Here is a 23,496-nt window from a genome sequence, read left to right as displayed (position 1 = left end):
GGCGGCCTTGGCTCAGGGGGGCCGCATCCATCAGGAGCCAGGCAGGGTCACCGTGTGGGAGGGTCACCGTGTGGGAGGGTCACCGTGTGGCGGGGTCACTGTGTGGCAGGGTCACGGTGTGGGAGGGTCACCATGTGGGAGGGTCACCGTGTGGCGGGGTCACTGTGTGGCAGGGTCACGGTGTGGGAGGGTCACCATGTGGGAGGGTCACCGTGTGGCGGGGTCACTGTGTGGCGGGGTCACCGTGTGGGAGGGTCACCGTGTGGGAGGGTCACCGTGTGGGAGGGGTCACCGTGTGGGAGGGTCACCGTGTCGGAGGGTGCGGATGCCACTCTGCCCGCCAGGGCCGCCCCCTGCCTCCCCTGCCCTGGGCACGTGTTGCGGGACACGCAGAAGCCAGGCGTGGAGAGGTCCCCACGCTGTGGCCCCAGGAAGCTTCTGCAAAGAGCCCCGCGGCCACGGGTCCTGCTGCTGGCCCAGAGCCCCGGTTCCAGCTCCAGGGGCCGGGGACCCCCAGCCCGTCCTCCCCACCAGGTCCTTCCTCGGGCCCCAGTGGGTTCCAACCCGGACCCTGTGGATGAGGAGGCTGAGTCCCCTCCAGCCAGAGTCCCTCCTCCTTCCAGCCAGTGACTCGCCTGGTGGCCCTGGGGCTGGCCCATGTGGTACTTCTTATTTCTGGTCAAAATGATCAAATGAATGAAGTAAAAGTCCCTTTTTGCCAGAAATCTCCAGCAAGCTGAAGAGAGCTGAGAGCCACGTGCTGGCACCTGGAGGCTGTCAGGACGGCGGTGCCTGTGCCGCCGTGGCTAGTTGGTCGCTAAAGCTGCCGCCTCTCAGTTCTCAGACATGCTGCTGTACACGAGCAAGGGCGTCTCGGGGACCAGCCACTTCCGGATCCGGGGCCTCCTGCCGCTCCGGGGAATGCTGGTGAGTGGCGTCACCCGTGTGCGGGGCGGGCACTGCCCCCCTCGGGCAGAGGCGGACCCCACCCGCTGGGCCTCCCTGGCTGTCCCGTCTCAGGCCAGCGCGGTCACCGCTCCTGCCGCCGCCCACGCGGCTGCCTCCAGCGGGCTGGGACCCGCGGGGCTCGGCCGAGGTCTCGGCAGCACAAGGCCTGCGCCGCCAGCTCAGAGGGAGCCTCTGTGGGGCGTCCTCCACAGCCACCCCCTGTCCGTGACACCCACCCACAGGGTCACGTGCGGCTCTGGTTTGCCCTTTGACCTAGCTGGGATCTGTCACTTGAACAGCCCCACGCTCAGCGTCCTCTGGGGCTGGACACAGGCTGTTTGCCTTGAGCTCCTGGGGTGGGACAGTGGCTGGACCAGGGACACTTTCATTCTGTCTTCTGAGGGGGCAAAGTGCTTCATTTAATGTGGTGCCGCTTGTCAGCCTTGTCCTTTGTGGTCCCCGCTTTTCGTGGTCGATGAAACTGTCCTCAGTCGTGGGCGGCTCCCGTCCAGACCTGAGCTCCCTGCCCGTCCGCCTCTCGCCGTCCCTCCCCTGGGCCCGACAGGGACGCCGGGAGCCACGTCCAGGCCTGGCCACAGGACGTGCCGCTGGCCCAGGACAGCTGCTGCGGCGGACAGGCCCCCCCGGGCCTCCCACGCGGGGGCCCTGGCTGGGGTCTGACACCAGCTCTGTCCTGTGCCCGCGGGTGTCCGTGACGCTCACTGTGCTCCTCGAGCCCTCGGCTGGGGAGGTCAGGCTGAACGGCCTCATCTGCCGACCCTGGAACCAGACCCCATCTGTTTTAAAATCACACTTTCATTATAGAAAAAACACCTGAAAATGTAAAATAAAAACAGTTCACAGTTGCACCACCCAGCAGGACCGCGAGAGCATTCTGCAGCGCGTCCCTGGGGTCACACGTGCTGAGTGTCCTTGTCCCCACGGGGGGAGTCACCTTCCACAGGCTCTCTTGTAACCCGCACTGTTTTCACTCAGCACTTTGTCACGAGCATCTTCTCGTGTCCCCTGCGCCGTCCTCGCAGCAGAGATGCCTGCTGGCCTGGGTGGCTGAGCCCAGTCACCCGTTGCCCGTCACTGGGCTTGGGGCTGCGTCTAGCTGTGGAGGCTCGCGAGTGGCCCTGGCAGGCCTTGTCCATCCGCACACCCTCGGTCGTGTCTTGAAGATTGATCCCAAAACACAGATGCGTTTGAGCAAAGGGCCCGCGTGCATTTACGGCTCTGAGTGCTCCCGCGAAGGCACGGCTGGGTGCCGGGTGTGGACGTGGCCTCCGCAGCTTCGGGGCGTGGGTGCCGGGTGTGGACGTGGCCTCCGCAGCTGCGGGGTGTCGGGTGTGGACGTGGCCTCCGCAGCTGCGGGGTGTCGGGTGTGGACGTGGCCTCCGCAGCTGCGGGGTGTCGGGTGTGGACGTGGCCTCCGCAGCTGCGGGGTGTGGGTGCCGGGTGTGGACGTGGCCTCCGCAGCTGCGGGGTGTCGGGTGTGGACGTGGCCTCCGCAGCTGCGGGGTGCCGGGTGTGGACGTGGCCTCCGCAGCTGCGGGGTGTCGGGTGTGGACGTGGCCTCCGCAGCTGCGGGGTGTCGGGTGTGGACGTGGCCTCCGCAGCTGCGGGGTGTGGGTGCCGGGTGCCGTCTGGCCCTGGTCTCCGGCTGGTGAGTTGAGCGGCCACTGCTTCCCTTGGCATCTGTCGGGCCGTCGGGCGACCTGGCTCCTACTTCCTGGCACCGTTTTCCTCTCTGGTCTCCACGTGAGCCGCTTGTACACGTCCGTGAAGCCTTTATGTAAAATAGTAGCGAACCCTGACAGGTCAGAAGTACCTTCCTCAGCCGGTGCCGGCCCCTCTCTTCGCCCGCCACCTGGCTTCACCCCGCAGCATTCGAGCTCCACCCCGACGGGCCCGCGTGTGCCTCATTGCGGAGTGGCTGTGGCACAGAGCGGGCACCCGGCAAGTGCTTGTTAGAGGAGTGAAGTTAGACATTTGCTGTCACAGATGCTCCCTGACTTGGGACAGGGCTACATCCTGATAAACAACCCTTGTAAGGTGGAAATAACGTACATCAAACATGCGTTGAATACACTTCAGCTTTCCGTACGGCAGCGTCGCCAGGCCGACCCCACACGGCCACCCGACAAAGCCGGCTGTACACTGAAGTGTGGAACCTCCCGTGTCATTCGTTGACTGCTGCACTGGCGGTGAGACAGGGTGGCCGTCGGGCACTCAGAGTTGCCCTGAACGTGTCCCCTCACCCCAGCGTAGAGCTGAGAGTCAGGGACCGTCTGGGATCAGCTCTGCCGTTCCTTTCCTTGAGGGTTTCTGTCCTTCGTGTGGGCTCGCGAAGTTCTTCCTCCTGCCAATTTTACACTGGCACTTTTTTTTTGAGACAGAGTTCAGTGGAGAGCAGTGGCGTCATCGCAGCTCACAGCAGCCTCAGACCCCTGGGCTCACGTGATCCTGCCACCTCAGCCTCCCAAGTGCTGGGTTACAAGCGCTGCCACCTCGCCTGGCCTGTTGGCACCTTTTTGTGGTTTCATTTTCCTCATTTAATTAGTCTGCCTGGAATTGGTTTTGATAAATGTTAATAGGGTTAGATGTGACACTTTCTCCCCATTAGTCACTTGTGCCCATTATTGGTTGAATCCTTCATTTGCTCACTGATCTCAAAGGCTGCCTTTGTCACGTAAGACCTCTGGGCTCTGTCCCGTCCTCAGGCCACGCTCTCCTTAGTGGTGTCTGTGAGGTGGTCTTCGTGGGGGTGAAGACATCCATCCCTTATTCTTCCTCCTGAGAATGTTCTTTGCTATTCTCAAGCATTTAATTCTTCCACGTAAATTTTGACATCATTGGACAAATTCCTCTCAAAACATCATCGAGATCTTAATTGAAATTGCATTACATTTATGTATTAACTCAGGGGAAGACTAACTTCTCAAGGTTTTACCAACCATTGCTTTTTTTGTTTTGAGACAGAGTCTCACTCTGTCACCCTGGCTAGAGTGCAGTGGTGTCATCATAGCTCACAGCAACCTCAAACTCCTGGGCTCGAGTGATCCTCCTGCCTCAGCCTCCAGAGTAGCTGGGACTATAGGTGCCACCACCATGCCCAGCTAATTTTTCTATTTTTAGTAGAGACGGGGTCTCACTCTTGCTCAGGCTGGTCTCGAACTCCTGACTTCAAGCGATCCTCCCGCCCCGGCCTCCCGGAGTGCTGGGATGACAGGTGTGAGCCACGTGCCCGGCCATTGCTTGTGTTACTGCAGACCTTTCCCTTTGTCTCCCAGGCTGGAGTGCAGTGGTGTCATCATAGCTCACTGTAACCTCAAACTCCTGGCCTCAAGTGATCCTCCCGCCTCGGCCTCCCGAAGCACTGGGATTACTGATTCAGACCTTTAATCTTGAGGGTGAGGCTCGGCGGTCGGGACCCCACAGGCCCTGCACAGGGAAGCTCTGGGTTCTGTGGGGTCATTGGTGACTGGCTGGTCCTGGGGACACGGAGCTGGCCCTCATTCCTGACTGTAGAGGGAAGGAGGTGGCTCTTGGCGTGAGAAAGGTGACCTTTATCACGGTAACATTTCCTTCTGTTTCTAATAGGTATTGTCAGGAATACGTGTTGGATTTTAGTGAAGGTGTTTTCAGCATGTGGGAAATGATCGCTTTCCTCTCTGATTCTGACAGGATGAAGTTACCAGTCAGCTGACGCCAACCCGTCCTTGCGTCCCTAGAACAGCCGACTTGATCGTGGGGCAGCTGCCTGTGTGCGCTTTTGGGGTGGCTGTGGGAACACACTGAAGCTATTTCATCAACCACTCATGGCTAGGATTGGTCTCTGATAGGTTTTCTTTCACTGTGAGGTTTATAGACTCTAACCGGGTTTAGAGATGAACTGTCTAGAACTCTCTTTTTAATAATGAAAATGCTCAACATTTTCTCCTTTGCTTGATTTTCAGCTAATAGTGCTGGACCCCCCGGTGAGTAGTTGGTGCCCCTTGGCCCACAGCTCAGCGCCTGGTGGCGGCTGCGGTGGCGTGGGGACAGCGGCCTGCCCCCCGTAGCCGCCCTCGTAGAGTCCGCGTAGACTGGGACACGGGGCTTCAGGCTGGGCGCCCGCGTCACTGGCGGTCCCCACCTCGTGCCTCCAGCGGGGGGTCAGCCTGCTCTGTCCCGCTCCGTGAGACCCTCGTCTCCCGCCCGCAGGTGGAGGAGAGCGAGAGCGAGTGGTCCGTTCCACACTGTTTCACCATCTACGCGGCTCAGAAAACAATTGTGGTCGCGGCCAGGTAGGGCCTCCCGTCTCCATCCCACGCAGGCCAGGGCGCAGGGGTGGGGACTTCGCTGTCACGAGTCCTGAGTTGCACGGGGGCCTTCCCCGGAGCCCCCGGGCAGGTGCCCCCCTTGACGCTGAGCTCTGCTCCAAGTGACGCAGCCAAAGCTGCAGCCTCAGCCTTGTCGGGGAGGGTGCTTGCCGACCCGTGAGAAGGTTCCAGAAGAGCTGCTCCCTGCACCCTGGGGTTCCGTGCTTGACAAGGATGCCACGCTGTCCAGGGCTCCCAGGGATGGGGCAGGGAGTGGCCAGGGTCCCTGCGGTCAGTCTCCCAGGGTACAAGCACTTCCAAACCCTCCCGTCAAGGAGAACCGCGAGGGGCTGGTGGGGAAGCCCCGGCAGGCGGCTGCACCAGGCCCAGGGAGGCGCCGCTGCTGCCCTGGCAGCCGTACGGGCTCCCGTGAGGCAGAGCAGGCGCCACCCAGAAGGAAACGGAGCCTTCCTCCTTCTCCCCAAAGCAAACGCACCAGCTCCCCAGGTGGCGGCCCCGCCGCGGTGCCAGCACCACGCTGTGCCCGGCCCGCAGGGCACTGCCGATGTCAGACGGCACAGGGCACTCGGCACCCACCAGGAAACGCTGCCCACTCACCCCCACCCCGGAACCCGCGGGTCAGCGCCAGAGACTGAGAGATCAGGACGGCTGAGCCCCCACTTCCCTCGCCCTGAGCCTCGGCCTCCCCCGCAGCACCCGGCTGGAGAAGGAGAAGTGGATGCTGGACCTGAACGCCGCGATCCAAGCAGCCCAGGGCGGTGGCGACATGTGCCCCGTGCTGCCGGGTGGCACCGTGTGTGCCCACGCCCCCGGTGAGTTGTGGCCAAGGGCCCCCAGAGAGCCCTACTGCGTCGCAGGAAGCTTTCCTGGGAGTGTTTTCCTTGGTCGTGGTCAGCCTGCCAAGCTGCCGTGTGCTCCCTTCCTCGAGGAATGTTCCAGGCCACGCCCGGGCAGGCGGAAGGGTCCTCGAGCTGCCCTGGCTGCCGCCTGGGCACTGTGGGGTACGGTGTCTACCCGTGCTGCCCTCTCCCGCAGGCAGGGCGGCTCCAGGCTGCTGCCCCGTTAAACTGTGCCGTCCTCGCCCCCAGGACACCCCGACGAGGCTGCTCCGGAGCAGGAGTTGGAGGAAGACGCCCGGGGCACCCGCGGCTCCCTGGAGGGGCAGGGCCCGCACCGGGCCAACACCACCATGCAGGTGTGCTGGTACCGCAACACCAGCGTGTCCAGAGCCGACCACAGCGCGGCTGTCGAGGTACAGGTGGCCGCGCAGAGGGGTTGAGATGGGTCCCAACTGGCAGGGCTGGGCCCCAGCGAAGTTCTCGAACCTTCTCAGTTCTGCTGAGAAAGTTCAAGAACAACGGCTGGCAGAGGCTCTGGGTGGTCGTCACCGACCTGTTTTTCTACAAAACCCCACAGGTGCGGGTGTGGGGGACACTCGGTACAAGTCCTCTCGGAAAGTCCCTCTCGTCCACTCAAACCCTCTTTGACAGACGTGTCCCCCCCGTCTAAGTCTGGTGTCCTGTGGAAGGTTCTGAGAAAAGCCCCTGGGCACGTCCCTGTCACCACCTCCCCACAGCTGCAGCCTTTCGCCCCAGGCTCCTGCCCTGGCCCAGCTCGCAGGACCCCGTCCCCTCAGCCTGGGCCCGCTCCGCCCCCCCCCAGAACCCCCTCTGTCTGGGTGGCAGCCAGGAGCCCCCCTGGTAACCCCAGAGCACACCCTGTGGGGGGGGCTGACCCCTGCTGACCCTGCCAGAGCGGGCGCCACACGCTCAGGGATGGCCTGGGGGGGCCTCTCCCCCACCCATCCCTTGAAAGAACCTTCCAGACTTGGCTCAACATACTGTCTCTTGCTGGGAGGCTGAGGTTACTGTACTCAGGACACTTTTTAAATAAATTCAGTGTCGTTTTACTTAGTGCCTGAGACCTTACTCTAGATTTTAAGTGTCGACAGTGGCCACGGAGAAAACTTCCGTCCGGGGAAGTCTCTGGGGGCCCCTGGGGGCAAACCCACCCTCCTGTGGCCCCAGGAGGACGAGGCCGTCCCGGCGCAGTTCACGCCCCCGTCCTCCTGCTCTCGACAGAACCAGCTTTCAGGGTATCTGCTGAGGAAGTTCAAGAACAGCAACGGCTGGCAGAAGCTCTGGGTGGTCTTCACCAACTTCTGTTTGTTCTTCTACAAAACTCACCAGGTACGGGGGGACCCCAGCCCCGCCCCCCCCCAAGAACTCACCTGGCGCCACCCGTGTGAGAGGGCAGGGGGCACCCGCGGCCCGTGGGTCTGTGCCACGTGCAGGGAGAGCCGGGGGCCCTGGGGACAGCGCGGGGCCCTCCCCGGCCCTGGTCAGGGTGGCCTGAGCCCCTGCCCCTCCAGGACGACCACCCCCTGGCCAGCCTCCCGCTGCTGGGCTACAGCGTGAGCGTCCCGCGCGAGGCCGACGGCATCCACAAGGACCACGTCTTCAAGCTCCAGTTCAAGTCCCACGTCTACTTCTTCCGGGCCGAGAGCAAGTACACGTTCGAGAGGTGATTCTGGGTGGCAGCCCTGGTCCCTTTCCTGGTCCAAGCACTCGGTGCCCCGAGGAGCCGCAGTGTCTCCTCCTCCCACTCCTGGAGCTGGAGACAAACCTCCCGGGTCCTGGGAGCGGCCGGTGCTCCCAGGGTTTGTAGCTGAATCCTGCTCCAGCCCAGTCGCCCCTCGTCTGGGGTCCAGTCTTGGGCGCGACCCACGGCTGGTGGCCAGACGGTGCCCTCGCGCCAGCCCAGCACCCTGGGGCTTCCTGACGCCCGGCTCTCCCCCAGGTGGGTGGAGGTGATCGCGAAGGCCAGCAGCTCGCCGGGGAGGCCCCCGAGCCTCGCGCAGGAGTGCGGGGAGCACTTGTCCAGCCCGCAGGGGCCATCGGGGGGAAGGGAGGACTCGCCGCAGAGCCTCGGGGTGTGAGCGGAGGACAGAGGCAGCTGCGGCCTCACCCTGTCAGCTCTGTGACAGTGCAGGTGGGCCTCACAGTGACATCGGGGGCTGTGTCCCCTCCCAAGAGCCAGTGCCGGCCCACAGCCCTCAGGGCACTGGGAAGGACGTGCAGGTCCCACGCGTGGCGCCGCGGGCTCCTGGCTCGAAAGCCGCGGGCAGGGCGCCGACCCAGGCTCGCCCTGTCCTGCCCTCGCCCCAGCGCAGGGCCCTGCCGGGGACAGGCCTGGAACAAAGCTCGGGGCCGGCAGCCACACCCACCCCTCTTCTGTCCCTGGGAGGGCTGAGGGCCCGTCGTCTGGGTGACCACATGGGCGTGGTCCGGTCGCCACTGGGCAAGTCTGGGGGGTGAGGTCCTCGTATTTATTAGGCCCCCACGTTCCTCCCGGTGGGGAGCAGATGTACGATCCCTCTGTTCACGCGTGTCTTGTTAAAAATAAACCGCATCACCCCAACCGCCTGCGTGCTCTTCTCTGCCTCCCTGGGACGCGGACTCGGGCCAGGCGCTGCCACCAGGAGAGCAAGGACACAGGGACACGCCTGCCCGGGCGCCACACTCCACGTCTCCAGTTCAGGTCTTTATTGAAAGTGGCAGGGCCTCTCGGTGTGCTACGAAATCTAACACCTTAACCTCAGAACACGGGGAAACAAGCTCACTTGTCTTAGAAACACAACAGTCTGGATGACACGAATACTTAGGAGCAGACACAGTACCTGATCTGACACCACAAGGCAAACCTAGGACCATCTTGGGCCACCATGGGCCCAGCAGGACACGTCCCGGGCGGGTGAGGAGGACCAGGCTGCTCCTCTGGGGGCTGCCCCACAGTCGCTCTGCCCCTGGGCTGGGCGCCGGTGAGTCCACAGAGGGGCCGGGCCCAGCTCCCAAGGGTGCTGAGGAGACTGGGCCACGCCAGCGGCCACGGGGCTGCGTGGTCCTCTGGGGGCTCCGCTGCCAGGCACAGCTCCCGACGGGCCAGCAGGGGGAGGTGGGGGCGGGCGTGTGGGACCACACACTGCAGGGAAGGGGACCGTGACCTGGCGTGTGAGGCCCACAGGCTCTGGCGTGTCCTGCAGGCAGGAGAGGGCACACAGGCCTTCCGAGTCAGCACAGTCGTCACGGAGCTGGGGACAGACAGGCCTGGTTCCCACTCTGACCAGCAGGCTCAGCGGGTCGACGTCAGGTGGTTCCGGCTGTGTGAGAACCTGCAGAGGCAAGAGCCCGCCGCTGCTCTGCCCTGCCGCAGCCCGGCCTCCCGGGTGGCGGCTGTGGCAAGCAGCACCGTGGGGGGCCACAGGTGTCCCCGACACATCGGTCTCAGGAGCAGCGCGGCCAGAGCCCCACCCCACGAGCTGGCTGGGGGTGGTCTGTGTGTGCAGGCCCCGGGCCGGCACCCGGAGGGTGGGGCGGGACGCCGGCCAACCCTCGGTGCAGCTCCTGGACGCCACCAGGCAGAGGTCAGAGGTCAGCTGCACGACCGGGCCAGGGACTGCAGGACGCCCCAAGGCCAGACCTCCCTCGCACTCCCAGACCCCGCGCTGCCGCACCTCTGCACGCGCTCCACCAGGTGCACCATCAGCGTGTCCGAGATGCCGGGGCAGGCCTCCTCCGCCAGGCTGAAGGCGTTCTCCAGCTCCTCCAGCGCGCCCACGCTGCCGCCGCTCTGCTTGTACTTGTCTCTGAGCTGCAGGGAGACCGTGTGCCTGATGGGCCGACAGCCGCCTCTGCCGGCGCACGCCCAGTCGGAGTCGCGCCGCGGGCTTCGGGGCCCCGTGCCTGGGACCTGAACCTGGCACAGCCGCCGGCCCACAGGCCTCAGTGGCCCTGCCACCACGGAGCCCGCCCCACTGCACTCTGGGCCTCCGTGCTCAGGAGACCCGATGGCTTCCGCCCCGCTGAGGGTCACAGAAGCCCAGAACAGGGTCCACCCAGACATGCCCGAGTGCCCTGCACGCCCTGTCCCCTCGCACCCAGAGGGGGCTGCCCAGGATCTGGCCCCAGGCAGCCACTTCCTGCCTGGGCCTGGGGGGCGGGGCTGGGGCTGCCCCACCGTCTCCCCAGCAGCCTCCGCACCCCCTTCCTGGGCTGCAGGTGCTGCCTGGCCCGAGGGGGCTGAGGCCCCTGGAGGGCAGACCTGGCCCGACCCCTGCCCAGGCCCCAGGGCCAGCGCGGGGCTCCTGTCTGCAGGGCCTTTCTGGGGATGACGCGAGATGCCCATCAGGTGACGCTGACACAGGCACACGGCCGCCCTGCCCTGGCACTGACCCAACATCAAGAACTAAACCTTCTCTCATTGGTGTCATCTAGCGCGTCTGCGCTTTCAGGAAAGACTCACAGGAGGGTAGTTCCTGTGCAAAGCCAGCCTGGCCACCAGAGGACCCCAGCAGGTCTGGGAACATAAACGGGTGGCACTAGGACAGTCCACCCCCCAAGGTCTGGTCCTTTCCCCCAGAAAGCTGCTCCCGAGTCTAAACCAGTCAGCCGGCTGGACGGAGGCCTGTGCCACGCACGGAGGGAGGCACATGTCCCCGCCCCAGGCCCAACCCCTCACCTCTCCGAAGACGGGCCGGACCAGCGTGGACAGGCACTGCGACCGCGGCTGCCTCTTGACGGGCTCCACGGGCTGCGAAGGGGAAGCCAAGGCGGGGTGAGGGCCGCTTTCTGGTGTCCTTGAAAGGATGAGGCACAGCCCAGGGGCAGCTCCGAAGCCACCAGGCGGCCAGGCCTGAGGGCCTATGACTCCCCCCTCCCCCCGCCCCCACCCGGTCCCTTCTCCTCACAGAGTCAGCTCTGAACAGGCCCAGCCTCCCCGTACACGTGGGGTTTCGGACGTCCACCCCGGGCCCACGCTCAGCGCCACGCTGGGCTTCACACACCGGGTGGACAACACCGGCTGCAGGCAAAGGGCCCGGCCCACCCTGCCCCCCGGGCGAGCCGATCCGGGGCCGGTCCTCTCTGGGACTGGGCCAGGGACAGACCTTCTGGGAGCCGTGCAGGGCCGTCCCCTTGTGCAGCTTGCTGTGGGGACTCGGCCGGATGGTGGGCGGGAACGTCCAGATGGGGCCCTGCTCCCCGTCCTCGGCCTCGCCGTCACTGCAGGAGGACGAGCCGTCACAAGCGCCTTGGGAACCCCCCACCCTCATTCCCTTCCGGGGCCCCTCAAGGCCCAGAGCGAGACCCAAGTGCTGGGTGGGCTCCGCCAGGCTGCAGAGCCCAGGGGCACGCGGGGATCCTGCCCGACGTCACACCTGGCGCCCAAACCCCTGCCTCTGGGGTGGGGACCACACCCTTGTCACGCCCAGGGCTGTCACGAGGACGGGCAGGGCCCTACATGTCCGAGTCCTCGGAGCTGGACTCCTCGCCGTGGCCCTCGGACTTCCAGCGCTTGTAGCGGTCTATGAGCTCGGTGAGGAAGGACGTCTTCTTGGTGTAGCGCGTGATGAACTTGTGCTTCAGGAGCTCCTTGGCCGTGGGCCGCTGGCAGGGGACAGACACCAGTCACCAGGCACAGCCCGGCCCGCCCTCAGGAGAGCAGACACAGGCTGGAACGGGGGCTGCGGGGGCTGGGGTGGCCGGTGGGCCGTGCCCCTGGACCCAGCTGCCCGCCCCAAGCTCCCCCGGCCCCCAGGCCTTACGAAGCGGGGGTCCTTGTTGAGGCAGGCCTCCACGAACTCCTTGAAGGGCTTGCTGTGGTGGCCCTCCAGCGTGGGCGGGCTGTTCTTGGGGATCAGGAACAGCACGCGCATGGGGTGGAGGTCGGAGTTCGGAGGCTCACCCTTGGCCAGCTCGATGGCGGTGATCCCCAGGGACCAGATGTCAGCCTGGACAGGACGCGGAGACTGTCGCTGCCCAGCAGCACCTGAGCCAGCCGCAGCCACCGCCACACCCGCCCCGCCCGCCACACCCACCTTGAAGTCATAGGCCGACTGCTTGATGACCTCAGGCGCCATCCAGAAGGGGGTGCCCACGAAAGTGTTCCTCTTGATCTGCGTGTCCGTGAGCTGCCCGGCCACCCCGAAGTCTGCCAGCTTCACGTCGCCCTGCTCCGAGAGCAGCACATTGGCAGCTGCTTGACACAGGACAGGCAGGCATCACCCTCAGCGCCATGCGGGCCCCACGCTGTGCAGCCCTGGGTGCCGCTACCTGAGAGGTGGCCTGGTGGTGTCCACCTGGCCTCCTGGGGACACCAGCAGGGCTATCTTTGGGACCTCAGCTTTCCTCGCCACTCTCAAACCCAGGGCCACCTGAGTTCCCCCGGCCTGAGTGCCAGGAACGCTCTCCCTGCCTTTGTCACCACGAATCCCAACCGCAGAGCAACTTCCCTAACGGGCTCCTGAGAAGTGACCCTGACCAAGGGCATGGCCGACACGGGCCACGAAATCCCTTGCTCGGCCAGACTCACCCCCCACCTACAGTGGCCGACACCCAGCCCCTGTGTACACGGCAGGGTCGCCCAGCCCACGGCTGCCACCCGCAGGGCCGCCCAGCCCGCAGCCGACACCGCAGGGCCGCCCAGCCCACGGCCGCCACCCGCAGGGCCGCCCAGCCCACGGCCGCCACCCGCAGGGCCGCCCAGCCCACGGCCGCCACCCGCAGGGCTGCCCAGCCCCTGTGCACACGGCAGGGCCGCCCAGCCCACGGCTGCCACCCGCAGGGCTGCCCAGCCCACGGCTGCCACCCGCAGGGCCGCCCAGCCCGCAGCCGACACCGCAGGGTCGCCCAGCCCACGGCTGCCACCCGCAGGGCCGCCCAGCCCACGGCCGGCACCGCAGGTGAGAGCCGGCAACTGCGACCTCAGTCTGAGCCGCTCTAGGTGCACAGTCGGTTCCGCGGCCCGTGGGCAAATTCCGTCAGGAGCAGCATCTTGGGAACCGGGGCAGGACAGCTCCACTGCCTCCGGGGAGCCGCAGCGCTCCCACCCCCAGACCTCGGACCCCACCAGCCACTCAGCCCTGACAGGCCTGGCCGGTCCAGGCTCCGTGGGACCAGGACGGGCCGTGCCACCCTCGGCAGGACCTTTGATGTCCCGGTGGATCTTGCGCTCCGAGTGCAGATAATCCAGGCCTTTCAGAATCTCCCGCAGGATGGTGGCGATGTAGGTCTCCTCCAGGGGGCCCGGTTTAAGCTGGACGGGAGGGTGGGACGAGGGGGCTCAGCTCCAGCCCAGCCCAGGCGCACGCTGCCTCTCCAACAGGGGAGGGGCCCCGGGGGCCGTAACCACTCTGGGAACAGAACTAAGCTGCAGACGCCAGGTCGGTGGGCACAGACCCGCCCGCCCCCAGGGCGGCACAGACCGGCCGTCGGCACCAGGCAGAGCTGTGAGGAGCAGCTTGCATTTGGCAGGTGATTCCTAACTGACACCCAGGCTGCGGGGCACCAAAGGAGAGGTGGCCTGAGGGAGCCCCGAGCCCGAGGCTGGTGAGCCCTGGGATGTCACACGATCCCCCGCAAGCTGCCCACTGCTGCGGCCACAACTCACCAGGTCCAGCGCGGAGCCGCCACCCAGATACTCCATGATGATCCACAGCTTGGTGCTCTGGGACCAGAGAGATCCCGTCAGCAGGGAGCGCGGGGCCGTGCCCTCGTGTGGGGACCACGGGCCAGCCCCTCCCAACTCCCCAGCAGGGCAGAGTCAGCCAGGGCTCAGGCCACATGGGCCCAGCAGGCCTGTCCCTGGCAGGGACCCGACAGCAAAGGGCTCCGGCAGCCCTGCCCGGCTCCCCTCCCGCCACACCCCTGCTGTCGGCACCTGGTGACGGATCCAGTGCTCGCAGCGGGGGCCGAGTCCACCTCACCAGTAAACACCCCATCAAAGCCCAGGCTGGCGACCCAGCCCCACGGGGCCCTGGGCAGGCCCCCTGTGTGACCACGGCCAGCAGGGGTTGGGGCTCCACCTGCAGGGGTCCCCCGAGTGCTGTGAGCAGGGCCCTTGCGGCCATCCCACGGGACTGCCCTGGCCACGGGAGCCATTGCAGGCAGGCCAACGGGTCCCTCTGGCCAGCGCAGGGCCGAGCGACCCTTACAGACCCTGCCCAGGCCCCGCCCGCCCCAGGGCTGCCGTCCCCTGCAGGGTCTGCTCTACCTCGAAGCTGAGTCCGTGGGAACCGCCAGGACCTCCCTGCCCTTCCCGACCGGGACCCCTCGCACCCCGTGGCTCCCTGTCCCTCCCTGCCACCCTGCCCCGCCGGGGGTCCGCAGGCCCATCGCTGCCCCTGGAGACGGAGGAGCGGGCCTGGCGCAGGGCGGGCAGCCCCCACCTCCCCCAGCACCTTCAGGTAGGAGCCAAAGTAGCGGGTGATGTAGGGGCTGTCGCACTGGCTGAGCACGGTGATCTCCTGCTGGATGTCCTCGATCTCATCCTCGGCCTCCTCCAGGTCAATGATCTTGATGGCCACCACCTCCTTTGTGTGGTTGTCGATGCCCTTGTACACCTCCCCGAAGGAGCCCTTGCCGATGCGGTCGAGCTTGGTGAAGAGCTCCTCAGGGTCCACTCGCGGGTGCTGCGGGCCGGCGGGGCAGAGGCAGGCGGCGCCGGTCAGCTCTGGGGCCCGACGGCACAGGCCGCCCTGCTGGGACGGGGGACCCACAAGCGAGGGGGGGCCGGGGAGGGCACCTCGACCCCTTCTGGTTTCTGTGTCCCTGTTTGCTCTGAATACCTACACTGAACGCTCCGTGCAAGGGAGACGCCCCCACACGGGCCAAAGCACCAGGGTTCTGGCTGACACAGCAGGTCGCGCCTTGGGGAATGACAAAGTGTTGACACGGTCTCGTCAGCTGTTAACGATGCACCCCCCAATGCAAGACATTAATAAAGGGCTAATGCCCCCCGGGGGGGGGCGTGTTTACGAACTTATTTCGCCATACACCTGAAACTGCTCTAATAAACTCTACTACAAAACAAAACCCAGCATCTGCTAACCAAGTTTTCCTGCACTCCTGAAAGCCACAGCCCTCAGAAGGGCCCCTCACCCCCAAATCGGTTCTCCTGACGGCCGCACCCTCCCATCAGCACTGAGTTGAGACTGGCGCTTCTCGGACGCAGAAAGCTGCCGCACGGGGCCTGTTTTAAACAAACCAGGCCTGCAGGCGGCTGAGCCACTGCTGTGGAAGGTGCCACGTCCATGGCACAGTGGCCCCAGCGGCAGGAGGTGTGTCCTCAGGCCTCGACCCACACTCTTGACTCTGGGCGACACCCGCCCCCTCGGCACGGCTGCCTCGGTACCGGGGGCTGAGATGGTCCCAGGCTTCGGGCAACCCCAGAGCTCATCAAGACAGAGGCCCCCTGGGCATCCCCTGCCCCCAAGACCACCATGCTCCCCACACCAAGCAACGACCAATCATGTTCTCAGAAGTGCCAGGGGTGGCCCGCACAGGCCCAGGGTGACAAGAGGGCGGAGGGAGCCAGCACATGCTAGGCCCACCCTGAGCAGGGCCTGTGCGAGGGCCGGGGCAGGAGCCTCGCGTCTCGTCCAGACACGGGCAGTTCCCAAGCCCTGCTGGGTCTCACCTCCACCAGGAAGTGCTTCCCGACAAGGGGCTGCCCCATGACAGCGTCCTGATGCCAACATAACGTGGCCAGCACAGAGGCTGGGGCCAACTGGACGCCGTCCCAGCCAGAGGCTACGCTTCCGTCTGAAACTGCCAATTAGCTGCTTTCCAGGGTTTCTGACCAGGAGGGAGGACGGCTCACGGGCAGCTGCCCAACCGCCTTCCGAGCGCCAGGCCTCGAGGTGACAGGAGCTCTGGAGAAGAGCCTGCCCTGGCAGGGGAAGGGCCCGGGCACAAGGGCAGCATCTCAACGGAGGCCACGCAATCCTTCCACGCAGGCTGGCCTGGCAAGGCCTGGGGCGCGGCCCCGCGCAGCAGCCAGGGCAGGTCGGCTGCCGCAGCCACACACACCCGGGCTGAGCCGAGGTTCGGCCGCTTAAGGACACATCAGCCAGTTCAGCCAAAAGTGACCTTCCTCACTCCCTCACCTGAACTGGGGGCCCAGCCCTAAAGCTTGTGGAGGAGACAGCAGGGGTGCTTAGGGCCCCCCAAGGCCAAGGTAGAGGGACTTGGCCAGACAGAGAGGACGGCCACTGCCTGGGGTCCCTCAGGCCTCGCTAGCCAAGGTGAGCTGCAGCTGCCCAGCCTCCCCACTCCTGCGGACTCCGCGTCCTAACGAGAGTCACAGCCGCTCCGCTGTCTGCAGGCTGGGGACCGGCGGCACAGACACATCAGAGCCAGCCCCGGCTGAAGGGAAAGCCAGCCCGCGACGCGCACGCTCGTCACCAGCGCACCAGCCCACAGGCCGAGACCGGCAAGGGGACTGCGTTAAAACATCACCTCCTGCCCTGGCTGGGGCACCTTCTCCACCTCCCAGTGGGGGACCAGCTGGGGGGGGGGGGAATCGCCGTCCCCTGCCCCGTCCAGGGCGAGGGCTCAGCAGCAGCCTCCTTCTGCCTGCCCCTCCCCCATCAGGCCCAGCAGTCGTACCCAATCCCCCTGCCGTGGGCTCAGCCCGCCAGCACTTACCTGGCACCCTGCGATGGCACTCCACCCGTCTGGCCCCAGCCCCAGCCCCAACCCCACCCCAGTACAGCCCCGGGAGACACCTCCAAGGGGCCATCTTGGTGACTCCAGGCCTGGTGCCCTGAACATATGTCTTCCTGTCACTCTGAGGACAAAGTCCTCTGCCTCCTAGGGTACCTCAGAGAGGACCTGGGGGAGGCGGGGCCACGGCCCGGCAGCATCACCCAGCACCTCTGTCCCTCGGACTCTCAGGGGTCCCCTTCCCAGCCTCAAGCCTCTGCTGATGACATTGATGACATGTCCTCCCACCCACGGCTCTCCACGCAGGCCCCGGAGCCAGGCCGGGTCCCCCACGGCAGCCCAAGGGAAACCCCCGGGCAGGCACTCCGACTTCCACTGCCTCACAGCAAGAGAACCCCGCAGACCCCTAAGCCAGAGCCGGGGCTCGGCAGGGAGGGTGGGACCCCAAATCCCATGCTCTTCGGGTGCCCACCACCTTGGGTCAGCCTGAGCAGAAACGGTATGACAGGAACCCTTCCTGCTGCCATCCTGACCCTGCAATGACCTCGCAAGGACAACCCCACCCCCACCCCCACCTTGGTGAAGTTAACGTAAGTGGCTTTCTAGGCTGGGGGGCCTCAGGCTCCTCCTTCGGACGGCAGGGTAGTCTGATCATGCCACTTGACTGCCTCTGACCCTCAAGACCCCTGTTCTCCAAAGCTGCCCCTGGGCTGCCAGGTCTGGGGCCTCCACACGCCAACGCGTCTGCCGTCAGTGTCACCCCACGCAACAGGGGGCACCCAGTGCACACGGCCAGGCCGCCCCCGGCCTCCAGCCCACAGGGAGCAGCTGAGAGCCACACGCTGCCGCAGCACCCGCAACCGGTGGGGGGAGTCTCCGGCCCGAGCACAGGCTGCAGGGCTGTACCCCATTATCCCACAAAGGGACTGCCCCGCGGGGCCACAGGTCACCGCGGCAACCGTCTCAGCAGTGAACACAGCCCTACTAGGTTTCCTGATACTGTCCACAGTCGAGTCTCTCACGGTGCAGGCTGGACAGAGGGGCCCCTGAAAGGAAGAGGGCACACCTTACCTTCCGGGTCCCTTCCAGTGTCCCTGCGTTCCCTCCCCTGGGTCTGACCAGGCCAAGAACCATCAACACAGTGACAGGGCAGCTCACGGCTCTAATTTCTCATCCTGTGACTCACAGGAGCTATTCCTGCAGTTCTTACAAGCTGGAGGCAAGTTTTCCTCCCAGGACCTTAGTCATATAATTCACCAGACACAAAATGTTAAAAACAAATAAAAAAAAATCTGTTAGCTTGATTCAGCGTCGGCCAGCAGGCCCCGGTTCCCATCGGCGACCGCAGCCGGTCCAGGATGCCCTGCCCAGCAGCTGCTCTGCTGTTCCGGGTTTCCAGGCTGGCCTGGCTTCCCCCAAGGAGCCCTGACTGCAGTTCCTGCCCCCGCGCGAAGGGCGCTTCCTGCCCTCGGCACTCCCAGCGCTCAAAACTCAGGCCACAGCCGTGAGCAGGGAGGGCTACTCGTCCCCAGAGGTGAGTTCAACACCTGGCAGCAGCTGGCCCAAGGCCTGACCCCAGCCAAGGCACCGAGGAGAGCGAAACCCATGGTCAGGATGCAGGAAAACCTAGCGGCCATGGTGCTTGCTGGGCCACCTTCGGATCACGTCAGCTCTGAAACACAAAAGCCACCGGCTCAGCCCCGAGGCTGGCGGCCAGTTGGGTACCGGGAAACACCGACAGGGTTCGCGGTAGTGGGCCCCTCCGAGCTGGCCGGTTACCACACAAGGCCAGAACTTCAAGGTGGCTCTATGTTGGCCGTTACAAGACCCAGTTAACCGAAGAGCACAGACGTTAATAACTCGAATCTTCCAGGTGCAGCTCCTAGCCGGGCTTAAACAGGTCCCGCAGAGCAGCCTTCTCCACCTCCCCTCGCGCAAAGCAAACACACACATTCTCTCTGATTTCCCCGCTTCTCCGGGGTCCCTCTCCGGCCTCTGCACCTGCCCAGCCCGGCCCGGGCCTCCGTGCACCCGACCTCCCGGTCCCTTCGATGCCAGATCCAGGTTCCCGCAGGATGCCCGCGAGGGGCCCCGCCCCGCCGACCCTGCCCCCAGTAAGGTGTCCCTTCTCTGACCCCGCACAAAGAAAGCCACCTAGCGGTTTTCAGAGGCCCGTGAGCTTCTGCCACACGAAACGCCACGAGCACGAGCCCCTCACCCTGCCCCGCTGCTCCCTCCCTCGCCCCACGCCCCTTCCCGCGGGAGCGCGGCCCTGCGCCGCGACGGCCGGGAGCGAAACGGACCTTCCCGCGCCGCCCTGGCTCCGGGTCGGGCCGGCTCGGGGCGCGCACGCGCGGGCGGACGCCGAGCCTCACCTGGGTGGCGAATCCCCGGAGGTGAGCCATGGCCGCGCCGCCCTCGCACCATCCGTCCGCAGCCCGGGAGGCGCCGAGGTCCCGCGGGAGGCTCGGAACCGGCCCGCTCGCGTCAGTCCACTGTGAGGGACGGCAGGCCCGCTCGCCGCCCGTTCGGCCACCGGGGGCCGAGCTCCGAGGCGGCGGGCTGGGGGCGGGAGGCCCCGGGCGACCCCCGCGCCCGCCGCCCCCCGCCTGCGCCCGCCGCCCGGGCCCCTCGGGCCCGCTTCCTCCCGGGCCCGCCCCAACCGCCCCGGCGCGGCCCGCCCGGCAGCGCGCCCACCTCCGCGGGGCTCCATCCCGGCCTCCCCCGGCCCGCTCCGCAGCGCCCGCGAAGGCTCCCACCCGCAGCCTCCGTTCGCCCGGAGACGCCCGGGCCTCTCAGCCCACGGAGCAGCGGCGGCGGCGGCGACGGCGGGCGTGGCTCCGTGGCCCGGCGCACGGCTCTCTGGGACACCGAGTCCCGCCCCACCCCGCGCCGGACGCCGCCGGCGCTGGACTACAAGTCCCGGCAGGCCGCGCGGCAGGCGGGCGGAGTCATGGTGCACATGCGCATCGCGGGGCTCGCTGGGACGCCGAGCCCGGTTCCCACCGAAGCTGGGACGGCGTCTCCTGCGTCTGCCCGGCGCGGCGGGGCGGCCTCGGCCCGCGACTCGCTGCCCCACCCGGCAACGTCCTCCCCGCCTTGTCCTCTCGGGTGCGAGGTGTCCCCACTCTGGCCACGCCGCGACCCCCTGTCCGCACTGGGCCCGCCCCGGTCACACGTACGGGCCGTCAGGCCTTGGAGACGCCGCCGGCACGGCCCGTTGGCCTCTCCTGCCTCGGTTTCCTTCTCCGTTAGGGGGTAATAATGAGACCTCCCGGGCTCACGGTGGAGGGACGCTCCCGTCACTGACGCTCGTGTCACTGGCCGCAGGGAGGTCAGGGAGGGACACGGTGTGTCCCCGCGGGCACCCCGCCTGTCCGGGGAGGACGGCTGTCCCTCCTCCACTCTGTGTGCACCCTAAGGCCCTCAGTGTCCCTGATGGCCCAGCACGACTTCCCCGCTGCCTGCCCCTCGAGAGGACTCTGGCCTTTCTGCTCGCTGGTGGGTATTTTCTCGTGCACTGCCCTGAGTCCTCCTCCAAGTAGCTAGGCTTCCCGGGCCGTGCACCAGGACGGCCCCTCGCACCCCGTGTCCCCATCTCATCGCCCCTGACACTCCGCATGACTTGGTTTTGTGTGTCTGTTTCCCCAGGAGAAAGCGCGCTTCCTGCAGGCAGGGCTGTGCCCTGGACGGTGCAGGCACGTGGCAGCCACTCAGTAATGTTTGCTGCCTGAACATGTGAATGCATGAACGTAATACAGGCACTTAGTGTACGTAAATATTAATAAATAATTACTGCATCTCTGGTCTTCATGTGATCAGGAATCTATATACGTTTTAAAAGTACCTGGAAGAATTCTGCAGCCTTTATCTGTTCGACACCAATTGCTTTGCTCCCAGCTGCTGTCTTGACTTGAACTTCACATCCTTTCCTGCGCTGACCTTCCAGGCTTCCCATCCTGTTTCTCATATTTTCCGTATCCTTGTTGGTTCTATACTTCTATTATTCTTCAGTTTTATCTTTCAACTTTTATATAAAATTTTTTTCAATTCTGCTTTGCTTTTGGTTTGGGGGGGATGTTTTTGTTTTGTTTTGTTTGTTTGAGACAGGGTCTCACTCTGTCATCCAGGGCTGGGATGCCGTGGCATCATTGATCATAGCTCACCACAACCTCAAACTCCTGAGCTCAAGTGATCCTCCTGTCTCAGCCTCCCAAGTAGCTGGGACCACAGGGACTCACCATGACATGCAGCTAATTTTTCTATTTTTTGTAGAGATGGGGTCTCAGTCAGGCTGGTCATGAACTCCTAGCCTCAAGCGATCCTCCCATCTCAGCCTCCCAAAGTGCTAGGATGATAGGCATAAGCCTTTGTGTCTGGCCTCAATTCTGTTTTTAATTTCCACAAAATTTTAGTTTTTCTCTGGTTCCTCAGTTTCTTCCTTGGGAATATAGAGATAATAGTACTTTCCTTGTGGGTTGCGAAAAGGACGAAGTATGTGCAGAGCCTGTCCCCTGGAAGGCACTCAGAAAGTTGCTGTTTTTATTATTGGCACAGGCCGACCTTGGCTGGGAACAGGCGTTCTCATGATCAAGCCCTGACTTTGGGCTGCCCTGGGCAGGTCACCCTCACATCCAGTCACTTAGCGACTGCAAAAGCCCTCCAAGGCAGGTGGGGTAATCAGCTGCATTTTACTGGTGGGGAAACAGGTTCGGAGAGGTGGAGGGACATGCCAAAGGCCACAGTCATTAGAAAATGGCAAAGCCAGGCCTCCTGCACCCAGTTTGCACTATGCCACGGAGGACCCAGGTGAGTCACATGTGCAAAGGTGAGGCTCTCTGCAGTCGAGAGAGGCCGGGTTGGACTCCGCATCAGCCTGGGTCAGGAATGAGTCAGCCGAGCCTGGGGCACCGTAGCTCACCGAAGCCACCTGCCTGTTTGGCAGAAGAGGAAATGAAGCCCAGAAAGGGGACAACATGGCACCATCTGGATTAGAACTGGGTTCCATTCTGGTCTAAAACGATAGATTGGGCACCGGGGCTTGTTCCCCTCTCCCTCCTGGCAACTTGTAGGGAGGGGGTGAGGAAGGGGTAGACTCGCAGCAGGTGAGCGAGTGCCATCGATGTCCTGAGGCAAAGCTTGGTGACAATGAAGCATGGGGAGGAAGCCTTAGCCTTGAGCCCCCTCTGTTGGGTACAGAGCCCCGGAAAGGTGAAGGGCCTGGGCGGGCGCTGGTGACACCAAGGAGACAGAGTCTCCCATCCCTACATCCCCCCAACACACATGGATGCCACAGCAGCCAGGGTCCCCCAGCATAAGTCATGGGAGAGTCACCTTGGAGTACTGAATGTTCCAGAAAAAGACCCCTCTGTAGGGTCAGATTAGGCTGGCCTAACAATGAGCTCCCTACCCAGGTTTCCTACAGCAAAGCCCAAAGCATTTGACAAGTCCCACTCTTGAATGCAAACTCCATATTAGCTTCCCGTCACCTCTTTCTTAGATTTAAATAGACTGCTAAGGATCGTGAGGTATTTGGGAAGACTTCCAACGGGAACAACAATTTAAAAGATGACCTGAGAAGACACAGGAAATAGAAACAAAGAGCATCCAGCACTGTCTTAGAAGGTTCAGAGGGACTTAATAGCCTCCACTCGTAAAGCAGTAAAGATGATTCAAGAAACAGCCCAAGAAAAAGCTTTCAGGAGATAAAATTATGATAGATTAAAATTATTTTAAGTTAAATGCTTTGGAATGCTCACTTTTGCAGAGGCCAGCCTCAGAGAGAGACCGTGAAGACGCACAAGCCTCCCCAGCACCAGGCGCGGGCGGCAGCAGAGGCCAGCGGGGCGTTGGGTGGCTCCGGCCCAGCTGCTGCGTCACTGCAGCCATGAGAGCCCGGTCAACCCGCAGAACCAGGGAAGATGAAAACCACTTGTTTTAAGAAAAGTTTAGTTGGAAGATAAAGTTAAGGAACTCAAGAAATAAGCAAGAAAAGATAAAAAAGCTTAGTTCAAGTCCAGTATCAAACTAATGAGAATTCCAGAGGGGCAGAAAGCACTAAAGAAACCTGTATTTCCCAGAATTGAAGAATCTTGGTCTCTGGGTAAAAGGGTGCCCCGAGCTCCCTACAGAGTGAAAAGCGAAGGACCCAGAGCAGGACACATGGTTACGATATACCAGGAGAGCAGAGATCAGTGGAAGACCCTAACGGCTTCCCAAGAGGAAAATACAAAACTCTCCTCCAGGGACTGAGCACGAGAGGATGTCACTTCTCTGCAGCAGCACCGGGTGCCAGAAGAGAGTGGAGAAATACATGCAAAGTCTGGAGGGAAAGCAACACAGAATGGGTACCGAGTGGAAGGATACAGTGAATACATTTTCAGATTTGCAGTGCCTGGGAAAACAGAAAGTTCACAGGCAAAAATACCAGTGATCTATTGCTGCATAACAAATGACTCCAAAGCTCAGTGGCCAAAAATAACAATAAATTATTTTGCTCATGAATCTGCAGTTTGGACAGATCTTGATGGGGACGGCTCACTCTTCCACCTGGTGTCAGCTGGGGCAGCTCATCTGGGGGCTGGAGGATCCACTGTCAAGGTAGCTCACTCATGGGACTGTCACTCCGACCTGGCTGAAGGCTGGGGGCACATCCAGGGGCCTCAGTTCCTCTCCACAGGCTGCCTGAGCTTCCCACAGCACGGAGGAGTGGGAGGCGC

General features: G+C 63.9%; 2 protein-coding genes across 7 annotated transcripts in view; one reads left to right on the top strand and one right to left on the bottom strand.

Annotated features, from left to right (window-relative positions):
* Window positions 1-8,284, top strand: part of FARP2 (FERM, ARH/RhoGEF and pleckstrin domain protein 2) — a 114,566-nt gene extending 106,282 nt beyond the window's left edge. For 2 of the 3 annotated variants that reach the window (XM_069476233.1, XM_069474615.1), the window contains 7 exons: window positions 838-927; window positions 5,158-5,240; window positions 5,970-6,088; window positions 6,365-6,528; window positions 7,358-7,465; window positions 7,648-7,799; window positions 8,076-8,284. In XM_069476233.1, coding sequence (XP_069332334.1) covers window positions 838-927; window positions 5,158-5,240; window positions 5,970-6,088; window positions 6,365-6,528; window positions 7,358-7,465; window positions 7,648-7,799; window positions 8,076-8,214 — 855 coding nt within the window. In that variant the 3' untranslated portion in view covers window positions 8,215-8,284. Of the gene's footprint in view, window positions 1-837; window positions 928-4,910; window positions 4,932-5,157; window positions 5,241-5,969; window positions 6,089-6,364; window positions 6,529-7,357; window positions 7,466-7,647; window positions 7,800-8,075 lie in introns of all 3 variants that reach the window. The other variant, XM_069475327.1, reaches the window with a different exon arrangement.
* A 785-nt stretch (window positions 8,285-9,069) lies between these two features.
* STK25 (serine/threonine kinase 25) lies at window positions 9,070-19,600 on the bottom strand. Of its 4 annotated transcripts, XM_069480929.1 has the most exons (12): window positions 19,475-19,600; window positions 19,153-19,272; window positions 14,512-14,742; window positions 13,722-13,778; window positions 13,259-13,367; window positions 12,151-12,308; window positions 11,878-12,063; window positions 11,574-11,719; window positions 11,221-11,335; window positions 10,794-10,865; window positions 9,790-9,926; window positions 9,070-9,447 (listed from the first exon to the last, which is right to left on the bottom strand). In XM_069480929.1, exons 2-12 carry the CDS (start codon window positions 19,180-19,182, stop codon window positions 9,408-9,410), a joined length of 1,281 nt encoding a protein of 426 aa, XP_069337030.1. In that variant the 5' UTR covers window positions 19,183-19,272; window positions 19,475-19,600; the 3' UTR covers window positions 9,070-9,407. The 4 variants fall into 4 exon arrangements, with proteins under 4 accessions (XP_069337030.1, XP_069337696.1, XP_069335318.1 ...); XM_069479217.1 differs by lacking the exon at window positions 9,070-9,447 and having other exon boundaries at window positions 9,649-9,926; XM_069480109.1 differs by lacking the exon at window positions 9,070-9,447 and having other exon boundaries at window positions 9,649-9,926; window positions 19,537-19,599.
* Between the last annotated feature and the right edge of the window lie 3,896 nt (window positions 19,601-23,496).

Source organism: Eulemur rufifrons, chromosome 1, assembly GCF_041146395.1.
Source record: "Eulemur rufifrons isolate Redbay chromosome 1, OSU_ERuf_1, whole genome shotgun sequence".
NCBI lineage: Eukaryota > Metazoa > Chordata > Mammalia > Primates > Lemuridae > Eulemur > Eulemur rufifrons.
The sequence above is the reverse complement of the archived record's forward strand: the minus strand, read 5'-3'. Positions and strand labels throughout refer to the sequence as shown.